Here is a 24,825-nt window from a genome sequence, read left to right as displayed (position 1 = left end):
AAATCTCCAGGTCCATCTAAATAACATCCGGAATACTAAGGGCCATACGAGCCTCTGCGTTACTCCCCACAAACCACAAGCGTTTGCCGTCTGCCCAAAATATTGCTGATATTATTTTCAGATGCAGTTGATCCTGGAAATTTGTAAATTGTAAATTTGTCACAACACGGACCGGAATTTCTGAAGAAACCAGGACAAGGATCATGGACCAAGAAACACATATAAATTTAACAATGTTTGCGATAATTACTCGATTCATACTGACAAGCCGTTCAAAGAATCAGCGTTTTATTTCTTTAATGAACCTTTCTTCAGTGTCAGATAATGAGGAACCTCAAATCCAAAGTTCCTATGCCGATTACATTATAGGTCATATTAGCCTCGCACGGAAATGCGATTAAAAAAAATAAAGCTGATAAAACCAAGAAAATATTTAATCGAGCAACTATGGTCTTAATATATTCAATGAATAAAAATATTGGTTTAAATAATTTTATTTATGTTACAGAAACTTTTTTTATTCATATGTGCATGTAAAGGGTATATACAAACTCTGTTCATACATCTATATCAATACAACATCACAGCATTCTTTAGCAACTTAATCTTAAATTTTATTGGTGTATGAAAAAATTCTATTGAAGTCCCCTTATAGAGGCTACCAAAATTAACTTAATTAAAAATTTTATGTAAATAGCTACATATAAATTGTTGTTCAGTTTTAATTTATATGTTAGTATATGCTATCTACAGCGGTAGTTGTAGAATTTCCTACTAGTTTGCACAACTACAAGCGTTTTTACCCTCAATGTTATCACAGTACTAAAATTGCTACAATTTTACAATAATATATACTATTTAAAATTTAAAATAAACCCAAAAACAGCGATGTGCTGAACAACCAGTATGTCTAATTTACGATTGAATATAATTTCACCTAGCAAAAATTAAATCTACTCGCTGATGGAGGTATTTAAAGGTCTTTTATTATTGTGGTAATAGATCGATCAGACTGAATGCACTGCACCCAGTCCTTTCTAGGGCTACCACTCTGGGAGCTCTCGCGTGACCTGGAACTCTGGATTGATGAAGGCGAGCTACAAAACCCGCTACTGACAAGACTGGTGGCGAGCTGAAAAGAAAGGAAGGTAAGTAAGTAAATAATTACAATGGAGAGCAGTAAAAAATATATATACAGGGGTGGTCAAAAGCATTTACACAAATTTACAATTATTTTCAAAGCCAAACTTTTTTTAGTTGTTGTTCTTGTTGGCCGATTTCCCTTAAAAAGTAAGCCGAAAATAGGACAATGCTTAAAACAAAAGCAAATATGTCTTTTTATTTTGGATATGTATATATGTAGCTTATGTTACTCAATTCCAGTCAATTTAAAGCCTTACATGATGCCAAAGCAAAATGTTCTAATTATTAATAAAGTAACTTATAAGACAACAATAACAATATTACATTTTTATAGAATTAAATTTAAGATGAAAACAATTAAGGTGTAAATGCTAAGCTCAACATGCATCTATTCTTTTACTTTTAAAATTGTCATTTGAATGGCTATCTTTCGCACTCCTTTTCGGCTTGCTTCGGCATAGATCGCGATAAAGAGAATTTCAGGGAAATCGGTCAACGACAACAAGAATAAGAACTAAAAAAAGTTTGGATGAATGAATATTCGTTTTCTTTCTTTTCTCTTAAGCAAAGCACCTATTTTTAATTCAAGAATACATTATTTTGGTAAACAAAATCGGTTGTATATTGTTTAAGCATATTTTTTTCACATAAAACCTGACAAGAGGTCTAAATGTATACCAGTAGATTTATAAGTAGATTTTTGTATTTTTCTAGCTTTATATTTTGTAGAGTACTGCCCTTTTTTATTTTCGTTGTTTTATTTTCCATCATCCTTTTGAAAGAATTTCTTTAGAAATGCTCGAAAACAACCTATTAGGTCATATCGGGCTATGGCTCACGACTATTTTATATACATAGTTGGCATAAGAAAAATAAAACGTGTTTTAACAAATTCTCATCCATTTGACTCTGTTAACCATTTTCTCCTCGTTAGAAAACTCGATTTAATGGGTTTTCCAATTGATATTCTTAATTGGATCTCAAGTTAACTGAATGGCAGGACGCAAAAAGTCCTCTTTAAGAATAATTTATCTAATGTTCTAAGGGTTACATCTGGCGTCCCGCAAGGAAGCTATTTGGGACCCTTATTGTTTACATTATTTATAAATGACCTGCCCAAAGTCTTGACGTCAGTTGATGACGTCAAGCTTTCTGCAATATAATGACGTTGCCTGCCAGTTGGATTTACAAACAGATCTCAATAATTTTAAAACTTAGTGCCGTGTAAACTTATTAAACTTAAATGGCTCGAAATGCAAGCTAATGACATTCTCCCGTGTCGTTCCTAAGCTTGCTACTTACACGCTGAACTGCTTCTCTTTGGAAAAAATGAATTCTGTTGATGATTTGGGCGTCCGCTTGGACCCAAAACTTGACTTTATTGATCATATTTCGTTTATGGTGAATAGAGCCAGGGGTGTGCTTGGATTTATTAAACGGTGGTCGAAGGAATTCAATGACCCCTATGTTACTAAATCTTTATATACCTATTTAGTTCGTCCTATCTTAGAATATGGAAGCTGCGTTTGGAGCCCTCAGTACGGCGTCCATACCAAACGCATCGAGTCGGTTCAAAAAAACTTTTTACTTTTCGCTCTACGCGGTTTAAAGTGGGATGCAAACCAAAGATTACTTTTCTACTCTAGTAGATTCCTATTAATAAACTTGCCGTCCTTAGCCAATCGTAGAACGATGCTAGGGATAACTTTTATTTTTAACCTTATCCATGGTGATGTGAAAAGTGCTGACTTGTTGAGTCAGCTTAATTTCCACGTACCATGTAGAAGTACTAGATCCTATATCCCATTACTGTTGCACCACTGTAGAGCCTCCTTTGAACTGCATGAACCTTTTAGAGTGTTATGGGCAAATTATAATGATTTGTCCATACTAATCTTTAACGTAGATATCCTTCCCAAATTAAAATCTTTAATACTAACACACTTAGTAAACATGCAAGCTAACAACCTGGCAGCACGCCGGTAGTCAATTTCCTCGTATTCTGTCCCATATTTTCCATAGCGCCTACTAACACCTTACCCAAACAGGCGCGTGCCTGGTGTCATACGGGCCACTTGAATGTCGACGAGCCAACGAGACTACCTTGTATAATTGTATCATGCCGTAGTGCATCCATGATACAATTATACAAGGTAGTCTCGTCGGCTGCCTAACCGTTCGGCTTTTTGTCAGTGCGTTCTCGTTTGTCAAAGGAATAAGTTGTGTGCGGACGATTTGTTTTTACTATTAACCCATGAGTGCATCAACGTCCACATATTTTATAGCTTTATAGCTTTAATGCTCTATAGCTTTATAGCTTTATAGCTTTATAGCTTTATAGCTTTACAGCTTTATAGCTTTATAGCTTTATATCTTTATAGCTTTATAGCTTTATAGCTTTATAGCTTTATAGCTTTATAGCTTTATAGCTTTATAGCTTTATAGCTTTATAGCTTTATAGCTTTATAGCTTTATAGCTTTATAGCTTTATAGCTTTATAGCTTTATAGCTTTATAGCTTTATAGCTTTATAGCTTTATAGCTTTATAGCTTTATAGCTTTATAGCTTTATAGCTTTATAGCTTTAAGGAGGGATAAAAGAACTCACCTGGTCGAACGCTTCTATTGTTGGTAAACATTCGTTTCCTAAATCCACTTTCAATAGTCTTTCGTCGTAGGATTCTATGGATTCGGCTTTAGGCAATGCAATGGAAGTTTTAAAATTGCGACTCAGAGGGATAACGTAGTTGTGGCCCTCGTCGCCGCTCTCGCCTGCGTCAGATAACGCTGGCTCCATGTCCAGAGCGTAGGCCGACTTTCGACGCACCTGTTGAAAAACCGAGTCATCGCCAATGGATCGCACAATAACTTGCTGCTCCTTAGAACCAGGACGGTCAACTATCAGCTTTACTTCGCAGGGACTGTAAACTTGATTAGCTGCCCCATCGTCGCTGTCTTTGAGCGTCTGGAGAAGATTGGACTTAACGTAGTTGCCTTCGGAAATTTTGGCCGACTGGCGGCCGTAGCTAGTCATATGAAGGGTAGCCTTGGTAATTGCATAGCCCAAAAGACCAACTCCCAGCAGCAGAGCACTCCAAAAAATAAGTGGGTTAACCAGCGGCAAAATGTTGAGGTAAAAGTTGAAGCGTGAGTCCAACGCGTCGGGTAGCCCTGGCATCATCTTAAGATGCAGATCTTAATTATTGGTTTTTATCTTGTTGGTTACGGGATACTTACGATCTCAAACCATAGCATGGGCGCTGTTAGGTGACTGAATTGGGAGACAGTATGGTAGTTGCTCAGGTCCTTGAAATGCATGTTGATTTGTACTTTTACAGAAAGTGATAGCGGTAGTCCGGATTCCTTAGAAAAGTAACCAACAAAATGAATTAATTTATTTATTTAGAAAGAAATACCAAATGTCTGCCATTATAAACCATACCCTTAACACTCTGAGACAAAAGGAACTGTTTTTTAATGATATGGTCCGGCTCACATCAGGTGGACAGAGGATCGAATGTTCAATGATCAAACTAATTGGCAGTTAACCTTATTTGGAATTCCGGAAGAACTTTAGACTAAGTACCCTTGAATATAAGTCAACATACACTCAACGATTTACCTTTATATCGACTTTTTTATATTTATTTTTATAGTCTTGAAAGTTATTGCAATATTAGTCAGAAGTTTGCAATGCAGTAGGGAGTAATTTTCGACCATATAAAGTATATATTCTTGATCAGTATTAACAGCCGAGTCAATCTAGCTCTGTCCGTTTCTACGCAAATCAACGGGCCGGACAACTACAACTACTACTACTGCATATTTCACATAGCTGTCATAGGAACGATCGAGAAATTAATATAATTAAAAATTTTAACTTTTTCAGATTTTTTTTCAGAACTTTAGTTTTAATTTTATGATAATCATGAGACTGAATATCATACCATATAACTGCCATAAAGACTATAGTTAATTATCGTGAAAAATGTCTAACTGTAAATGTAAAACTATAAATTGTGTATGTTGGTCTAAATGTATTAAAAGTAGGAATCACTTTGATTTTTTTTTTCACATAAATATATATTATATTTAATGTAGTAATCTGCAAGGGTATACAATACTAATAAATTGAATATATTTGTTTTACAAAACAACTACTTTCGTCACAGTCACATATATATTATATTTAATATCTATTATTTAATATCTATTATATTTAAAGTTTTACATTAAAAAGTTGTGTTTTTTATCTACATTTAACTATAGTTTCTATGGCTGTATGTATACATCGAATCCCGATTTTCATCAATTTAAAATGAAAATTCTCAGATAATATAAAATTGCCATATCTCAAATTAAATAAAATATATATACATATGTAGTAAACTGAACTGAAAAAATTATAATTTTTAATTGTATTAATAGCTATAAGATATAGTAGTCCGATTTTCATGGACATGATGGACATGACTAAATCAACTCTACTATAGATGCTGATCAAAAATATATATACCTTATAGGGTCGGAAAAATCTTTTTCACTGCGTTGCAAGCTTCCGACTAAAGTTATACTGCAAGGGTATTTAAACTGGATTAAAATTAAAGGGTTGAATTAGTTGAATTAGAAATGTTAATTATGAGGTGACAATTCGGTTAAGCAGTTTCCGAAGTGGTCATCGACTTTTAACACAAAGTCTTGAAAAAACGTTTTCAAATCCCTAAAGGATGTTGGTCTTATTATTTTTCATTTACATTTACTAGATAAAAGTATAATGATTAAATATTATTTTTTTAGATGAATTATTTTTCATTTATACTTCAAAATGGACTTGAAAATAAATTATTGGCGCTTGTGTTCGAAAGACAACCTGAGAGTTCCTATAATTTGGTAATTTAATTTAATTTTATAATTTGATGAAAGTACACTTTAATTTAAAACACACGATCACTGTTTGTGTTTTTTAGCGTTTCTTATGAATTGTAAGGGCGGAAGTAGGCGTGTCAGAAATGATCTGCGTGTAATAGATTTGAATTTTGTCACTAAACTTGATTCTTGCTATAGGTATCGGAACTTGTTTTCAAATTGCCGTACACGCAAACTGAATAAGTGGTGTTGGTATCATTCTGAAATTGCATACACGTTTCTTATACTAAAGTAAATATATATAAAATATAGCTAGAAGTACTTTCCCCTTTTAGGCACAACGCTTTTGAAACCGAATATGCAGTCGAGTGCACTGAAAGAAGGCCTCTTACTTGTTTTTTTTTTACTAGGCGTATTTTAAATCAGTTTTAAACATTTCCTGTTGTTGACATTCTAGGCGTAAAGAGCAATAGAAATAACCTGCTTGAACATGAAATTCAATCAACCGGAAATGTTATTATTCAATAAATTAAATGTACTACTAAATATTTTTAATCTCGCTTGCAAGTGTGTTATTATATCAAGTGAATGTGTTTTTATTTGATTCGCGTACCGAAACAAATAAAATTTTTTTTAAAGTTGCGACAGATAAAAATGATTAGCTAGCAACACTTTACCCAGGACGTATGTAGATGCACCTACCGGTTGAATAACAAATACTGACGAGTGTTTGGCCGGATCAGGATTCATGCCAGTAACATTTTGTTGCAGTCCCACGTCGCCGTTCATGAAGTGAGGAAAGCTTAAGGAGATTGGAAAACCGTAGTAGCAATCAGTGACGTCAATTAGTCCAACCGGCTGACAATCGCCTAGAAAAGGTGAGAGGGACAAAAGGCCAATAATCAATCCTTAAGGAGCAAAGGGGTTCAACTGTTTCACATGCCCTAAAACTAAATGCAACTAATTGTGAAAGAGTTTAAGCTTAGCGTATAAGTTGCGTTCTTGCGGACACACGCGAGAATATTTTTAGCTTGCAATTGTTTACGATGTTTCCTTAATTGGCCTTTTAAAATAAGCCTGTAATTTAAAAGTCTTTTTACGTTCTACTAGTTAACCTAGTAGTGCTTCAACGCAGAAAAATCCATTATATAATTTCAAAATTTTAACTTTAAGGTATACCTCTTGTTTTGTAATGTAATATTCCCTGAGGCAAAAAAAAGAAAATAAAGTCGTCATAAAACAAAACGGTACTATGTCAAATTTATGTATTTAAGTCTACATTATATAATTATATTCACTTTAAACATTACACAAAATAATTAAAATTTCGTGTAATGTTTAACGTGAATATGATTTAATCAGGTAAAATTAAAGCTGGTTATGTAAAAAATAATACTCGAATAAAAGAGAGAGAGAGAGAAAGAGAAACATGACAACCAAATTTTTCGTACCTTTTCGACAGAAGCATTTGTTAGCCTCATTGCTTACACCATTATCAAAAGCATTATCCTCAAACACGTAGTTGTAACCTTTTAGGGCGCCATACGTTTTTTCTTCGCCAACGCGGTACTGTAAAAATAAAAGAGTATTTTAACAGTAATTTTAGCGGATCCTCTTACACTTACCAAGTTGATTGGTCTACACATGCTTTTTCTGAAGAATTTCACCGTCTCGTTGGCTTGAATAAAGCTTTTAAACTTTGTGCCATCTGAGGCGTACTCAATGTTACTGCAGTGGTTACCCTCCCATTGTGGAAGGTTTTTTTTTCCGCGATAGGTCGCATAAAGCCCCGACAGCGCCGGATCTGGCAATCCCGTGTAGAAAGTCTCGTAATCCGTAGTGAAATCGTACATACGGTCAATAAGACCCACCTTTTCAAAAGATATCCAGTTTGGAAGAAAGGTATTGCCTAGTGTGGCAAGAGTCGAAGGGTAACCGAACATGAACTCCCTAACAGTAGTCCGAACTATCGGTTCTGATTTCGTACTCGCTAACAACGTCTTAAGGGCCATTCTTACTAAGAACGGGTGGTTTGCAGTTAGATGCGATATGGCCTGTAAAGAGGTGAGTAGCATTTACATCAACTAAACTAACTTAATCAATTAATAATAAGTAAAATCGAGTATAAAGAAATCTATTGAGAGCCCTATTAGTAAGCTCACCAAAAGATAAACGTACCGTCGCTCAGTAATATTTTTGGAGCAAATTATATAATCGAATAATTTAAAAGGCCTTTGTTAGGTAATTGTTGTTAAATTTATATATGTATATTGGACAATGTGCCACGCCCACCCATTCGCCTTTTAATAGGGTATCAAATTGGAAAAATTTAGTTTTTTCAAGTAGATTTTTAAAAAACATTTATTTTAAAATTTATTATTTATTATCTTATTTTGTTATTAATTTGCTCATTTAAAAATAATTTAGCAACTAAAAAAAAAAATGTTATTTTATTTATTTTTTTTTTTTTGACTAAGTAGTAGTACTAAAAATAAACCTGTGATAAAAGTTTTTTTTATAGATTAAGCATTTCTGTATATAATATATATATATATTTATAAGCACTATAATCACTTGAATTGATATATTTTAGCGACTTTACATGTCCCAAATATTTAAAAAAAACAAGAAGGGAAGCTAACTTCGGCACGCCGAAGTTTATATACAATGAAGTAATACCTGCTTTCATTTCATTCACCTATACATATTGTATTTGCAGTTTTACATTCACAGATTTGCATTTTTCCTCTACATCAAACGATCGTTTGTATGGCACCTATATGATATAGTCGTCCGATTTTCATGAAATTTGACACAAAATTTAAGACTAATATAAAATGGCTATACCTCAAGTTTGATGAAAATCAGCTGAAAACTGAAAAAGTTATAAATTTAATTGTATTAATTTCTCGATCGTTCCTATGGGAGCTATATGATATAGTAGTCCGATTTTCATTAAATTTTATGCAAAATTGTAGAGTATAGTAAAATAGCTATATCTCAAATATCTCCAATTCTATTGAAAACTGAAAAAGTTAAATTTTCTTTTGTAAAAATTTTCCGATCATTCCTATGGCAGCTATATGATATAGTCGTCCGATCCGGCCCGTTCCGACATATATACGAGGGAGAGTACATAGAAGGCTAACTACAAAGTTTCATTCAGATAGCAAAACTGAGACTAGTTTGCGTAGAAACGGACAGACGGACATGGCTAGATCGACTCGGCTGTTGATCCTGATCAAGAATATATATACTTTATATAGTCGGAGGTGCCTCCTTCACAAAGTTCTGACTGAAATTATAATACCCTGCAAGGGTATAACAAAAAACATCAACAAATTCACAGTATTAATACTGCAAATCAGTTGCGCGCTACGCTTAGCACTAAACCGCGTGCAAGCATTTTTTCTGTTTTTATACCCTTGTAGGTTATTATTCAGTCAGAAGTTTGCAACGCATAAACAGCCGAGTCGATCTAGCTATGTACGTCTGTCCGTATCTCCTTCTCAGTTTTGAAGCTATCTGAATAAAACTATATAGTTAGTCTTCTATATACTCTCACTCGTATATATGTCGGAACGGGCCGGATCGGACGACTATATCATATAACTACCATAGGAATAATCGGAAAATGTTTACAAAAAAACGTATATTTTCAGTTTTCAATAGAATTTGATCAAAATTGTGATGTAGTAATTTTATATTTTTTTTAAATTTTGTTTAAAATTTTATGAAAATCAGACTTCTTATTATATAGCTGCTATAAGAACGATCGAGAAATTAATTCAATTAAAAATAAACTTTTCAGTTTTTAACAGATTTTCAGCAAATTTGAAATATAGTCATTTTAAAATATTCTAAAATTTTTTGTAAAATTTTATAAAAATCGGGCTGCTATATCATATAGCTGCCATATGAACAACCGAGAAATTAATACAATTCAAAACAAGAAAGCTTCCTTTCTTCAGCACGCCGAAGTTTATATGTATACCCTTGCAGTTAGAACTTTGCTGACTAAGAATCAATACAATATAAATTATATATATTTATGTTAAAAAACAACGAAGTAATACCTGCTCTCACTTCATTCACCTATTCATATTATATTTACAGTTTTACATTCACAGATTTGCATTATTTCTCTATATCTAACGATCGTTTGTATGACACCTATATGATATAGTCATCAGATTTCCATAAAATGTTAAACAAATGTGTGGAATAATATAAATTGGCTATATCTTAAATTTGATGAAGATCTGTTGAAAATTGAACAAGTTAATTTTTAATTGTTTTAATTTCTCGATCATTCCTATGGCAGCTATAAGATATAGTCGTCCGGTCCGGCCCGTTCTGACATATATACGAGTGAGAGTATATAGAAGGCTAACTACAAAGTTTCATTCAGATAGCAAAACTGAGACTAGTTTGCGTAGAAACGGACAGACGGACAGACGGACAGACGGACATGGCTAGATCCACTCGGCTGTTGATCCTGATTAAGAATATATATACTTTATATGGTCGGAGGTGTCTCCTTCACTGCGTTGCAAACTTCTGACTGAAATTATAATACCCTGTAATGGTATAATTATAACTTTTCCAGTTTTTAACAGATTTTAATCAAATATAGCCCTTTTTATTATTTACGAATTTTAATTTTCATTTTATGAAAATCGGACGACTATATCATTTAGCTGTCATACACACGATCATATAGGTGATTGAAATGAAAGCAGGCATTGCTTAATTGGTTTTTTAACATAAATATAGATAATTTATTTTGTATTAATTCCTAGTGATTGAAGTTCTATCTGCAAGGGTATATAAACTTCGGCGTGCCGAAGTTAGCTTCCTTTCTTATTTTACCCTGAGTTTGTTTATTGTGCATCAAAAGTGATTCTGATGTAGGAAAGATACACGCGAAGTAGGCATTGAGCAGATGGCGGCTTTTGGAAGCTTCAGAAGTTATACACTTATTAAGCCAGAAAAGGTTGAAAATAATAGACTCCTGGCAGGTAGCAATTTACATGTAAAAGCCCGAACCAAAATGAGGTTTTTTTTAGTTTGGATAACAGTTTATAAATGTATTTAATGTGAAAACCTTGACTATAGTTAATCAATTTTTTATGTAAAATCACCTGAAAGTCAACTAATTAACCATGTTTTCCTTTGTTGCAAAAACAGAAACTCTTATTTAAAACATATTTTATAAAAAAAAAATCCAAAAATTATCTTGGTTGCAGATTTGGAATACTTGGAATTTTCTGTCGGTTCCCTGCAGTACCATTCATCAGTAATAAATCAACGATTCATCAACAGTCAAGGCGCTGTTGTTGATGATTCATCGATTAATGGCCATAAAAATTACTGGTTCATTTAACATGGGCATGTCCTAGGCTGTCATCAAAAACAATTTACCAACAATTAATCAATGATTCATCAACAAATTCATTAACAATTCATCAACAAATTCATCAACGTTCATCAACGAGCCATGGTACAGTCGACGACTGCCGACGAAACGGCCGTCGTAACTGTATCGTGGGCAGAGCGTCGACTCGATACAAATCGCAGTCGGCTCGGTAGAAGTCGCAGTCGGCGCGTTAATGACTGTTGATGACATGTGGTACTACAGGGTTAGGTATGGTTTTGAAGTGTGTGTTCGAGAGGCGCCACTGTGCGTCGACTACAGCCAATAAATAAAAAATTTAAATGATGGAAATTAAACAGTTTTATTGAGGCAATTAGTTAGGATAGATATAGTAGGTATGGACTTGACGAGCTAGTTTAAATTAGATATCCTTATTTTATATTTTTAGAGTATCTTAGTTCCGATTGTCGTTTATCTATTATCTACAAATGTAATATAGAAATGATTCAAAAGTAGTTTGAAAAAAATGATTGCTCAGATGTCTTTATACATATTTCTATATCCTCGCTAATCTCATTTTATTTGTCCCGGCTAAAATTACTCTTTCTATTAACCAGACCTGGTTATTACAATTTCGAGTTTTTCAACAGGAACTTTGTCACATCTACTCAATTATTATTTTGCATTTAATGACTGACATTTGTAATTAATATAGTGTTGTAATGGACCTCCTTACATTCAATGCTTCGATTATCTCCATGAATATCTTTCAAAGCTTTATCAATTTTAGTGACTTTTTGTTGCAGCATATTCCTATTAAGATCTTTTTGACTTTTTGACTGTTTTACTTCTAACATTTTCCTATGAACCGTTATCTTTCGCATTACTTTTCGGCTTCTGTCTCAATAGATCAATCTAAGCGATAAAGAAATCAGGAAATCGGTAAACAACATAAAGAATAACAACTTAAATGAGTTTGGCTGTGAAAACAGGCGTTGTGAAGATTTTTTTGACCGCCCCTGTATATAATTATGAAATTGTGCGATAATTATTATCCATATCGAAATAGAGCTATTTTTTTTAAAACAAATGTATAGATCAAGAGATAGAACCTTGAAGAAACGTGCGATAAAAAACGCTTAGGATCAGCACGTTTGTATGAATATCAGAATTCTAAAAGAGGTTTATTACACTAAATAGAAAGTAGTTTTTTAGCTTTTAATACTTTGTCCCTTGTAAATAATTCGGAAATGTTACACATTTATTTACCAGCATTGCAATATTGAGCATTATGACTTCATCGTCCTCGTGTCGACTGCCAGACATTTCCTCCTGCCAAACCAAAGGATGACTGGGTGTGCTGCTCATAGTATTATTTTTATTAAATGTAACGTTTTTGTGGCTCATTATCTCCCTAAGTGAGGTTAAAAGTTATTGGACCTTATTATTTTTATGAATTATTTATAACTTACTTGTATATATAAGGTCCAACTTGTTCTACCTTGAGCTGCTCGCGACCAGACAAAAATGCCTCTGCGTTTGTTATATTAAAGAGGTAAATCTTAATGTACAGATCAACTGGTGGAACGGCCCAAAGATTGAAGATTTCACCTCCCTCAGACATGATTAACTTCTGCAAAAGACCAACGTCAAAAAATCAAAGTTAATCTACGGAATTATATATTTTCGATGAATCTATTCGCGGCCCCTTAAAAAAAACTGAATTGCCAAAACTGCGTGCCAATGTCGAGCTAAAGACCAGTACGTCGGCAGTCTCATACTTGGCAAACACAAAGTTTAGGGTTAAGAGACTTAGTTTATATTTATTGGTACTTACCCATTTGAATATTAAATCATAGGGTTGAAACACTTTAACTAGCACTGCTGTAGTTATGGCCAAAAATCCAATGGCAAGTAGGAGAAAAGCACCTAAAAATAAGAGAGTGAAGTAATTTGGCATAATTTACAATATATGTATACGCACAGTAGTATGGAGAATCGGCACACATAGCACAGCGTAGTGCCAACCGAGAAAGGGTATGTTTGTATGTATTTAACAGATAGAAGGATGCATTATCAGTACCAGTCGAGTCGATTTAGCCGAGTCCACCTGTCCGTCTATTCATTGGTCCGTGTAAAAAATCAGATTTCAGGGACTATAGGTCCTAGATCTACCTCTTTTTTGCTTTTTCCATTGTCGATTGGCACTAAACCTTAATACCCTTCTACCCAATGCGTACTGGAGATACAATTTGTATAACCTTTTCATTCCCGCGATCCTTGCTGCAAAATTGTATTTCCGCAGCAGGATTTTTGAAATTAGGTTTTTCCAATAAAAACAAGAATGAAAGCTAACATCGGAACTCCGAAGTTTGTATACCTTTACAGATTGCACTTAATAATCTGTCTATATCTAATCTATATATATAAAAATGAAACCCGTTTTTCGTTGTCGCCGCATAACATGAAAACGGCTTGACCAATTTGGCTGATTTCTTTTTTGTAGTTTTCTAATACTCTGTACAAGGTTCTTACGGAAACAAATATTAAGAAAATCTCTCAGAAAGATTGAAAAATATATATTTAATTTCCGTATTGACCCCGGCTTGACCGATTTGGGCGAAAATTGGTAGGGAGGTAGCTTAGAGCCAGGAGACGGACATAGGATACTTTTTATCCCGTTCAACAGAAAAACGGGATATCCATCGCTGATATATAGCATTTACTGCAAACCAATATATCAACTAGTCGTTTCCTAACATTTCAATTAAAAACAATAAAATAAATAAAGTGTAGGAATTTGTCCTTAATGTGGGCAGTTGAAATGTGTTAATTATGTGGATCGTGCATTTAAGGTTATAGTCCAAAAGGACGACGTGTATTCACAGAACTTAAACGAAAAAAGACAAAATATAATATGAGAATGGTCCTATTGAGAAAAAGCGTGAGGACACGAAGATCATTGGCATCAATGAAATGATTGAATTGGCATCATAAATGATGAAAATTTAGATATTGGACCAATGACGACTATATGCCGATATTGCAATGCGTTAAAGTTCAAAAGAGAAACGGCTGATTTATGCTGCGCAAGTGGAAAAGTTAAACTGGATCCATTACTTTTCAAATATAAAACAAAAATAAAAAAAAAATTCTTCATTTTTTATCACCAAAAGAAATGTTACATAAAACGAAACCATCTGGAAACAAAGTTCGCCAGGTTTCCTAGTACGAGGTCTGTCAATTAAGTTCCCGGAATTTGGCTCAGACTGTCCGGGAAGTGAAGAAATCTTTCAAAATTGGTTACACTCCTTCACAGTAGTCTCCCTTGAGTTCGATGCACCGCCGCCAGCGATGAGTCCATGATTGGAAGCACCCCGCAAACCCCCCTGAAGAAAGGTCCCTTAGGACGCTCGTCGTGACGGTTTGGACTCCATTTACTCCATCATATCGGTTTCCCTTGAGGTGGGTTTTCAATTGTGGGAAGAGGTGGAAGTCACAGGGTGCTAGGTCCGGGCTGTAGGGGGGGGTGCGGGAGCGTTGGAATGCCATTACGAGTCAAAAATTCCCGAACAGCGAAGGACGAATGTGCAGGTGCATTATCGTGATGTAGCACCCAACCTTGTTTGGCCAATTCAGGTCGTGCCGGATCTGCCGGATTGTCTCTTTATTGATGCCCAACTCTTCCTCTAACATTCTAAGGGATACCCGTCGATCTCCGAGTACGCGTTTGCGCAGACGTTCCAGATTAGCGGCGGTCCGCGCGTTGCAAGGAGCGCCTTCGCGAGGATCATCCTCTACCGACTCTCGGCCGCATTTGAACCGCTTAGCCCATTCGTAAACTGCTGTTTTTTTCAGGCAATCATCCTTATACACGTCGGTTAACTGTCTCAAAATTTCGGACGCGTGTTCACCGCGCTTCACCAAAAATTTGATGACTACTCTTTGTTCAATAATTTTATCACACATTTTCACGACGTCGTGTCTTAAGTAGTTATATTCAAATCACTTTAAAAAATAAACCAAACAACCGATTCACATGAAACTTGCGCAGACTGATGCTGAAATAATTCTTCTTACGAATTACGGTGGAGTGAGCGCTCTACTGTTGCCAGCCGCAGCGCTATTACCAAATTCCGGGAACTTAATTGACAGACCTCGTATAATATAAATTACCTCACATTATATACACCTATACATATTATATTTAAAGCTTTACAGTTACAGTTTTATATTTCCTATACATTTTCCAATCGCCAGCTATATAATATAATAATCAGATTTGAATAAAATAAAACGGAAATTTTGAAAATTTTGATATATGATAATATGATTTTGTCCTCCGATTCGGTTCCGACTTATATATATAGAAGACTACTGCAAATTTTTATTCATTTAGAAAAGAACAGTCAGACGGACAGGCGGACATGGCTAGATCGACTCTGCTGTTTATGCTGATCAAGAATATAAACTTTATACGGTCGGAAATGGCATTTTTACAGCGTTCCAATTAAAATTTAACTATAATATCCTGCAAGGGTATAAAAATATCGGATTCAATTTCATATTATTTTATTGACAGATCACCGCAGCATATTAGAAGTGCGTGAATCTACACACATATGTTAATAAAAATCAATTAAAATTTTCCATACGTCGGAGTACGTTTTTGTTTTCCTTTTTAATAGGCAACTTAACTCTTAATTTAATTAATCTTATTTTTAAAAATGAATTTTATACACACAAAAAAAATGGAAAAAATCAAAAATATTTGGCTAGATTTTATCGTTGTGGTGCCCTAAAATTTTCAATTACGATTCGGGTTAAATGGTCAAATTAAGCCTGTATCGGCACACGTGTGCTTATATGATCCCAACTGATTCTAACATCCTTGCCATGAGGTTACGATTGCCGGACAACTTTTAGATGAGTACATATGTATATATGTACATATGTTCGCAACGACATTTGCAAGCAACAGCAAAAAACTCATAAATATGTTAAATATTAATATAGGCATTAGATTTAACATATTTAAAATTAATGTTAATCGCATAAGTAAGTAAAAAATATTTCTTTAAGAAAAGTTCAGCACAACAAATCTAAATTTAATCGTATATGGGAATAATATTGTAGAAGAACTACAGGAAAATTGTAGAAGAATTTTTGGTATTAAAAAAAGAAGTCTAACTATTAAAATGTTTAAGAACAGTCATAATTGATCCGAAATCATGCCTACTTAGACTTAAATTTGGTAACATTATCCCGGATTTTTTTTGGGTGTAGAAAAAAGCTTTCCTCTTATTTGCGAAACATTTTATACATCTAAGATTTTCTTCCTCTAGGATAGTTTTACATTTAAATCGACTCGACTGTAGGTGCTGGCCAATATATTCTTCATAGGGTTAGATATTTATCCTTCACTGCGTTGCAAAATTTGACTAAAATTTTAATACCCTGCAAGGGTATAAAAATACACGGCCACTAGTTGCAAAACGCCCCCGAGCCACTCATTTTAATTTATAATAATAGCAAATACATAATCGATTAATTCTTCAAACAAAAATGTATTTTATTTGCACTTGAAATATGTTCATGTGCTTAGGGAATAGTATTTAATTCAGATTTTAAGGACTGGGGTATTTTTAAAGGTAATCGATTCTAAATTTACGATGACCAAAGTTTGTATTCTAAGGTAGGTATAACATAAACTTCTGTAATTTACCTATATCATTAGAATAGATACCCGTGAGATGTAGATTGAGTGATATTGGCAATATTATTATATGTATATATATATATAAAAAAAAACAATGGGCTGACGTAAATGTATCCATAAAACCAATTGAAAACAAATATGCCACTGATATTAGTGAAGAATACCTTCCCAAACCAAAATTAAAACCTTTTAAAAGAAGCGAAAAAGTGTTTAAAAAGATTGTATACAAATTATAAAATTATGTCACCTTACTTAACCATATTTCTTTTTATTAAACAATTATCCCCTTATTTCTCGATATTCTTTTCAAAAGATATTAATTTTACAACGAAAAAGGCAACATGACCTCACTTTTGAACGGTGGTTATGAAATAATAGACAAAAAGTTACTCACTGGAATTTGAAACGTATTTCCTTAAATTATTTTACCCTAAAACAAGAAATTAAGCTAACTTTGGCACGTCAAAGCTTGTATAACAATGCAGGTTGCAATTCGATCATTTATAATTAATATAATATTAATTATATATATTTGTGATCAAAAACAACAAATAATTCCCACTTTTATTACAGTCATATGATCCTACTCTAATTTAAGTTTTACAGTTACAGTTTAAAATCCACAGTTTGGCATTTTTCTTTTTATTTAACGATAGTTTCTATGGAAGCTATGATATAGTCTCCCGATTTTTATTAAGTTAAAAGCTAAATTCTAAAATAATAAATTGGCTAAATTTCAATTGGATGACTATATCATATAGCTCCCATAGGAACGATTGAGAAATTAATTCAATTAAAAAGTATAACATTTTCAGTTTTCAAAAGATTTTCATCAAATTTGAGATATAGCCGTTTCATATTATTTCACAATTTTGTGTAAAATTTTATGAAAATTGGACCACTATATCATATAGCTCCCATCAGAACGATCGAGAAATTAATTCAATTAAAAAGTATAACATTTTCAGTTTTCAACTGATTTTAATCAAATTTGATACATAGCCATTTTATATTATTCTACAATTTTCTGTCAAATTTTATGGTACTCGAACTACCATATAATACAGCTGCCATAGAAACGATAAAGAAATTAATAAAATTAAAGATTATAACTTCTTCAGTTTTCACCAGATTTTCATCAAATATGAGATATAGCCAATTTATTTTAATCTACAATTTTGTGTAAAGTTACAAAAAATCAGACTACTATATCACATATGTAGCTGCCATAGGAACGATCAAGAAATGAATACAATTAAAAATTATAACGTTTTCAGTTTTCAGCAGATTTTAAATTAAATTTGAGATATAGCCATTTTGTATCAGTCTTAAATTTGGTGCCAAATTTGATGAAAATCGGACGACAATATCACAAAGGTGCCATACAAACGATCGTTAGATGTGGAGCAAAAATGCAAATCTGTGAATGTAAAACTGAAAATATAATATGTATAGGTGAATGAAATGAAAGCAGTATTACTTCATTGTTTTTTAATATTAATATATATATTGTATGGATTCCTAGTCAGCGAAGTTCTACCTGCAAGGGTACATAAACTTCGGCGTTAAAATCCGACGACGAACGATCAAGAAATTATTACAATTAAAAATTACACATTTTTCAGTTTTCAACAGATTTTCATTCAATTTTAGATATAGCCCTTTTCAACTATTTTAGAATTTCGATTTTAATTTTATGAAAAGCAGACGACTAGATAAAGACGAAAAATGCAAAACTGTGAATGTAAAACTGTAAATAAAATATGTATAGGTGAATGAAAAAAAGCATTCATCTGCAAGAGTATTTAAAATTCGGCGTGCCGAAGTTAGCTTCCTTTCTTGTTATCATAAAATCAGGTTGATATTCACATTAAGGCCGGCTTTCCTCCCTCATTTAATTTGGATAGAGTACATTGCGTGCGAATTTATGTAACTATTTCACACTTTTCTCGGTTTTTACGAGCCTTAATCAATCAATTTGTATGCAATGCAACCACTTTATATTTTTTGTCGTTAGGGGCAAATGAATGAACAAAGAACTCGGGCTATATTTAAAGACACTCGTGTATGCACGATGTATAAAAATATAAATTGATGTATAAATGGGAGTCGCTGAAGATAATACAAATGCCTAATTGCTTTGTTTGCTGTGGTATACCAAAATATTGATTTCGGAGAGTTCTAATTGATCTTGCCGAGCACGTCTCCTCAGCTATGTATATAAATATGTACATACATACATACCTAAATATGTACATATGTATATTTTCTGCTTTGCCACCCACAAAGTTTTAGTGTGCGGCTCGTGGGAATGCTAAAATTTTTTGGCGCTCTATGCACACGAACCCAGACTCAGCTCAAACTAGAAAGGAAGCTAACTTCGGCGCGCCGAAGTTTATATACCCTTGCAGATAGAACTTCTATGACTAGGAATATAATATAATATAAATATTATATATTTGTGTTAAAAAACAATGAAGTAATACATGCTTTCATTTCATTCACCTATACATATTATATTAACAGTTTTACATTCACAGATTTTGCTATATGATATAGTCGTCCGATTTTTATCAAATTTGATACAAAGTTTAAGACTAATGTAAAATGGCTATACCTCTAATTTGATGAAAATCTGTTGAAAACTGAAAAAGTTATAATTATACCCTTGCAGGGAATTATAATTTCAGTCAGAAGTTTGCAACGCAGTGAAGGAGGCACCTCCGACCATCTAAAGGATATATGTATATTCTTAATCAGGATCAACAGCCGAGTCAATCTAGCCAAGTCCGTCTGTCCGTCTGTCCGTTTCTACCCAAACTAGTCTCTCAGTTTTGAAGCTATCTGAATAAAACTTTGTAGTTAGCCTTTTATATACTCTCACTCGTATACCTATGTACATATATGTCGGAACGGGCCAGATCGGATGACTATTTCATATAGCTGCCATAGGAATGATCGGAAAATTTTTATAAAAAAAATTATAACATTTTCAGTTTTCAACAGAATTGAATCAAATGTGAGATATAGCTAATTTATTTTATTCTACAATTTTGTGTAAAATTTTATGAAAATCGGACTACTATGTATATCATAAAGCTCCCATCGGAACGATCGAGAAATTAATACAATTAAAAATTATAACTTTTCCAGTTTTCTACAGATTTTTATCAAATTTGAGATATAGCAGTACCATATCCTATCGCTCCCATAGGAACGAACAGAAAAATAATACAATTAAAAATGATAAGTTTTTCAGTTTTCAACAAAATTTGATGAAATTTGAGTTATCACAGTTTCTTTACATATTTGTGTAAAATTTTATGAAAATCGGACTACTATATCCTATTGCTCCCATAGGAACGATCTAGAAATTAATTTAATTAAATATTATAACTTTTTTAGTTTTCAACAGATTTTGATCAAATTTAACATTTAGACATTTTTTATTATACCCTTGCAGGGTATTATAATTTCAGTCAGAAGTTTCGCAACGCAGGGAAGAAGTCACCTCCTACCATATAAAGTATACATATTCTTGATCAGCATCAACAGCCGAGTCGATCTAGCCGTGCCCGTCTGTCCGTATGTCCGTTTCTACGCAATCCAGTCTCTCAGTTTTTAAGCTATATGAATAAAACTTTGCAGTTAGTCTTCTATAAATCAAATTTTAGATATATCCATTTTACATTACTCTAAAATTATGTCTAAAATTTTATGAAAATCGGACACCATATCATATAGGAACGATCAAGAAATGAATACATTTAAAAAATTTAAATTTTCAGTTTTCAACAGATTTTCATCAATTTTAGATATAACCCTTTTTAATAATATTATAATTTTGATTTTATTTTTATGAAAATCGGACTACTATATCATATATCTGCTATACAAACGATCGTTAGATATAGAGGAAAATGCAAAAATGTGAATGTAAACCGAAATGAAAGCAGGCATTACTTAATTGTTTTTTAATACAAATATATGTATACAATTTATATTATATTAATTCCTAGTGATAGAAGTTTTATTTGAAAGGGTTTTGTTAGCTTCATTTCTTGTTTAACCTCATAAGAATTCCCAGTTGTCCCCTTTTAACCTGAAATTCATAATGCCAGTCACTCAATTAACTTTACGGTATCAAAAGTTGTGTAGCTGCAACGTAAACTTATTAAATTTTTTCCGTCATTCTCCATAAAATGTCCATGGAAATTGTCATCGTGAAACATCTAAGTCTTAGTCTCTTAACATAAATCATTTGTTCACTTGCCATTAAATATATTCTTAATATCTAAACAACATTTTTGCTTGCTTAACGATGATTTGACAATAAATATGTAGTCAAGATTGAGGGGAATACCGTGATGGAAAGAGTGTAGTTAAAAGACAGCGACAAAGCCGACGCGGGGCCGAATGTTTCTACTATATGTTGAGCACTGCGGATGAGGTAAACAAAGTTGAGGTAAATTGATTACTTTGCAAGAAGACAGACAGCGTTGCAATAAAGCACTAGCATCGGTTGCAGAAATTTGTTGCCGCTTGCATCTGCGTCTGGTAAATGTAGACAACATGCTGATAGCTTGGAGCCCAATATGAGACTTCTTTGTGTTTTTCCTTGTGCTTTGCATATTGTCACAGCTTAAGCAAAATTTCACCTGAGACAACTTTTTATGCGGTGTTGGAATACATGTAGATTTAAAAGTTTTTCATACGATTGGCAAACTTGAATTCCGACTCATCATTAAATACGGGTTAAAGTTGTTTTCGGCATTAAAACTGGCCTTTTCCCGGTGTTCCCTTCGCAGTCACCATCATCGATCGGCTGTATAGGTTCTTGACGCGCATTATGTGATGCTGCGTCTCAATAAATATATGGAATGTCTTCTATTTTATTTATTTATTGTATTTAGAGATGGCATGTGTTCATTGTGTTGGCTTTTGGCATTATCTATGTGTCCGCTTTTTTGAATAAATAATTTTTAGCAGCTAAACGAACAAAAACAAAATATATGAACGTATTAATAGAACTCATTTGACAATCCTGTTTGACCGTGAACAGTCACTTTTATCGTAATTTTGTATTTTAAAAGTTTTTAATAACCGCGGGCCGATTTTGTTCGTCCAGCAATTTATGCACCCAGAACTTGTTTCATTCGGTTGTTGGCTCTCAGACTGTCCAATTGGTTATAAATATCAGTTTCAATTTAACATTTCATATTTAAGACACTACAACTTTAATAATTTTTTTTGTTGATTATTTAACTTGAAATAATCTTAACGCAATTTTTGATTTGAAGTTTAGTTAAGCCTCATAAGAAAATCTGAACCCATTTGATCTCATTTTTAATTAGAAAAACCTTCTTATGTTTAATAATCAATTTCATCTGGGACAATAATATTTATTCTTTAAATATTATTAAAATACTGAGAATATTGATATACTGCTACAAAGATATAAAACCATATTGATCCCATAAGTATTTTAACCAAAGCACCACGAGATAAAATTATTATTTTTGTGGATTATCACCACCGATAATGTGCACAAGGCAACTTTATCTACATATATAAACGCGGAAGTAAATATCGGTGGCTCTACTTTATAGAAATTATTCAGATCAGGAGATATGTGGGTAAACTTTTTTAATTGGGACTTTACGGGCCGGTATAGCAAAATCCTTAGAATCGTCTTATTCTAAAACTCAAAACGTGCCTATCGACACAAACAAGATTTGGTCGGCCTCTTCCAAATAAAAATGTCGGAAACTTTTATTAGTATATTAAAAATCTTAAACTGAAATTCTTTTGTTCTACCATATTTCTTCCCTAAAGGTTAAGAGCTATATTTTCCGCCCCCTTTGAAAAGTTACCAAATAGTTACTTTGATAGTAACTCGTGACTTAATGGCTCTTGAACTTGCTTCACTTTTAGCATCTAAGAAAATTTACTTCCTTGAAATATACAGTTAAATTCAAAAAATTTTATAAATGTGCACATTTCAATAAACTTTAAAGCGTCAAACGAATTTTAAAATATTTATGGTTAAAAAAAAACTATTCAAAATTGCTGGTATTGATTTAAACCATTTGAGATTAAATAAAAAAAATTTTAAATCATACAAAAACAAGAAAGGAAGTTAACTATGGCACGCCGAAGTTTATATACCCTTGCAGGTAGAACTTCGATGACTAGGAATCCGTACAATATAAATTATAAATTTATGGTAAAAAACAAGAAAGAAAGCAAACTTCGGCACGCCGAAGTTTATATACCCTTGCAGATCGAACTTCAATGACTTGGAATCCAGCCAATATGTTTTATATATTTATGTTTAAAAACAGTGAAGTAATACCTGATTTTATTTTATTCACCTATACATATTATATTAACAGTTTTACATTCACAGATTTGCATTTTTGCTCCACATCGAAGAATCGTTTGTATGGCACCTATATGATATAATCGTCCGATTTTCAGTAAAGTTGACACAAAATTTCAGACTAATATAAAATGGCTATATCTCAAATTTGATGAAAATCTGTTGAAAACTGAAAAAGTTATAATTTTTAATTGTATTCCTACTGGAGCTATTTGATATTTAAAATACATACATAACATTTTACACAAAAATTTAAAGTAATATAAAATGGCTATATGTCAAATGTGATCACATTCTGTTGAAAACTGAAAATGTTATAATTTTATTTGTAAAAATTATTCGATCATTCCTATGGCAGCTATATGATATAGTCGTCCGATCTGTCCCGTTCCGACATATATACGATTGAGAGTATATAGAAAGCTAACTACAAAGTTTCATTCAGATAGCTTCAAAGCTGAGAAACTAGTTTGCGTAGAAACGGACAGACGGACAGACGGACATGGCTAGATCGACTCGGCTGTTGATCCTGATCAAGAATATATATACTTTATATGGTCGGAGGTGCCTCCTTCACTGCGTTGCAAACTTCTGACTGAAATTATAATACCCTGCAAGGGTATAACAATGAAGTAATACCTGCTTTCATATCATTCACCTATGTATGTACATATATTATATTTGCAGTTTTACATTTACAGATTTGCATTTTTCATCCACATTTAACGATAGTTTGTATGGCACCTATATGATTTAGTCGTCCGATTTTCATAAAATTTTACACAAAATTTAATTTACTAATATAAAATGGTTATATCTCAAATTTGTTGAAATAGTATAAAATGACAATATTTAAAATTTTATAAAATTCTGTTGAAAACTGAAAATGTTATAGTTTTTTTTGTACAAATTTTCGATTCGTTCCTATGGCAGCTATATGATATAGTCGTCCGATCCGGCCTGTCCCGACATATATACGAGTATATTACTACAAACTTTCATTCAGATAGCTTCGAATCTGAGAGACTAGTTTGCGTAGAAATGGACAAACGGACAGACGGACATGGCTAGACCGACTTGGCTGTTGATCATTATCAAGAATATATACACTTTATATGGTCGGAGGTGCCTCCTTCACTGCGTTGCAAACTTCTAAATGAAATTATAATACACTGCAAGGGTATAACAACTCTTAACGAGGCGTAATAAAAAAAACGATGCTATCTTCAGATATAAATCTTTCTAATATCAATTTTTTTAGTAACAAAGTAGAAATGTTTTCCATTTAAAAATGTTAATGTTATGCATAAATCGTCACAAATTTGTATATCAGACACTT

General features: G+C 33.0%; 1 protein-coding gene across 1 annotated transcript in view; it reads right to left on the bottom strand.

Moving 5' to 3' along the window:
• Window positions 1-478: 478 nt before the first annotated feature.
• Window positions 479-24,825, bottom strand: part of LOC110191706 (scavenger receptor class B member 1) — a 26,818-nt gene continuing 2,471 nt past the window's right edge. Inside the window, exons 2-10 of the mRNA XM_020962622.2 lie at window positions 13,223-13,314; window positions 12,858-13,018; window positions 12,655-12,799; window positions 7,634-8,062; window positions 7,460-7,577; window positions 6,711-6,877; window positions 4,380-4,505; window positions 3,751-4,323; window positions 479-1,132 (exon numbers count right to left, since the gene is read on the bottom strand). Of these exons, the coding sequence (XP_020818281.1) occupies window positions 974-1,132; window positions 3,751-4,323; window positions 4,380-4,505; window positions 6,711-6,877; window positions 7,460-7,577; window positions 7,634-8,062; window positions 12,655-12,799; window positions 12,858-13,018; window positions 13,223-13,314 (1,970 nt within the window). The 3' untranslated portion in view covers window positions 479-973. The remainder of the gene's footprint in view (window positions 1,133-3,750; window positions 4,324-4,379; window positions 4,506-6,710; window positions 6,878-7,459; window positions 7,578-7,633; window positions 8,063-12,654; window positions 12,800-12,857; window positions 13,019-13,222; window positions 13,315-24,825) is intronic.

This window comes from Drosophila serrata, unplaced genomic scaffold (genome assembly GCF_035046125.1).
Source record: "Drosophila serrata isolate PLE 108 unplaced genomic scaffold, ASM3504612v1 contig_309, whole genome shotgun sequence".
NCBI lineage: Eukaryota > Metazoa > Arthropoda > Insecta > Diptera > Drosophilidae > Drosophila > Drosophila serrata.
Note: the sequence above shows the minus strand (reverse complement) of the source record. Positions and strands in the feature narration are given on the sequence as shown.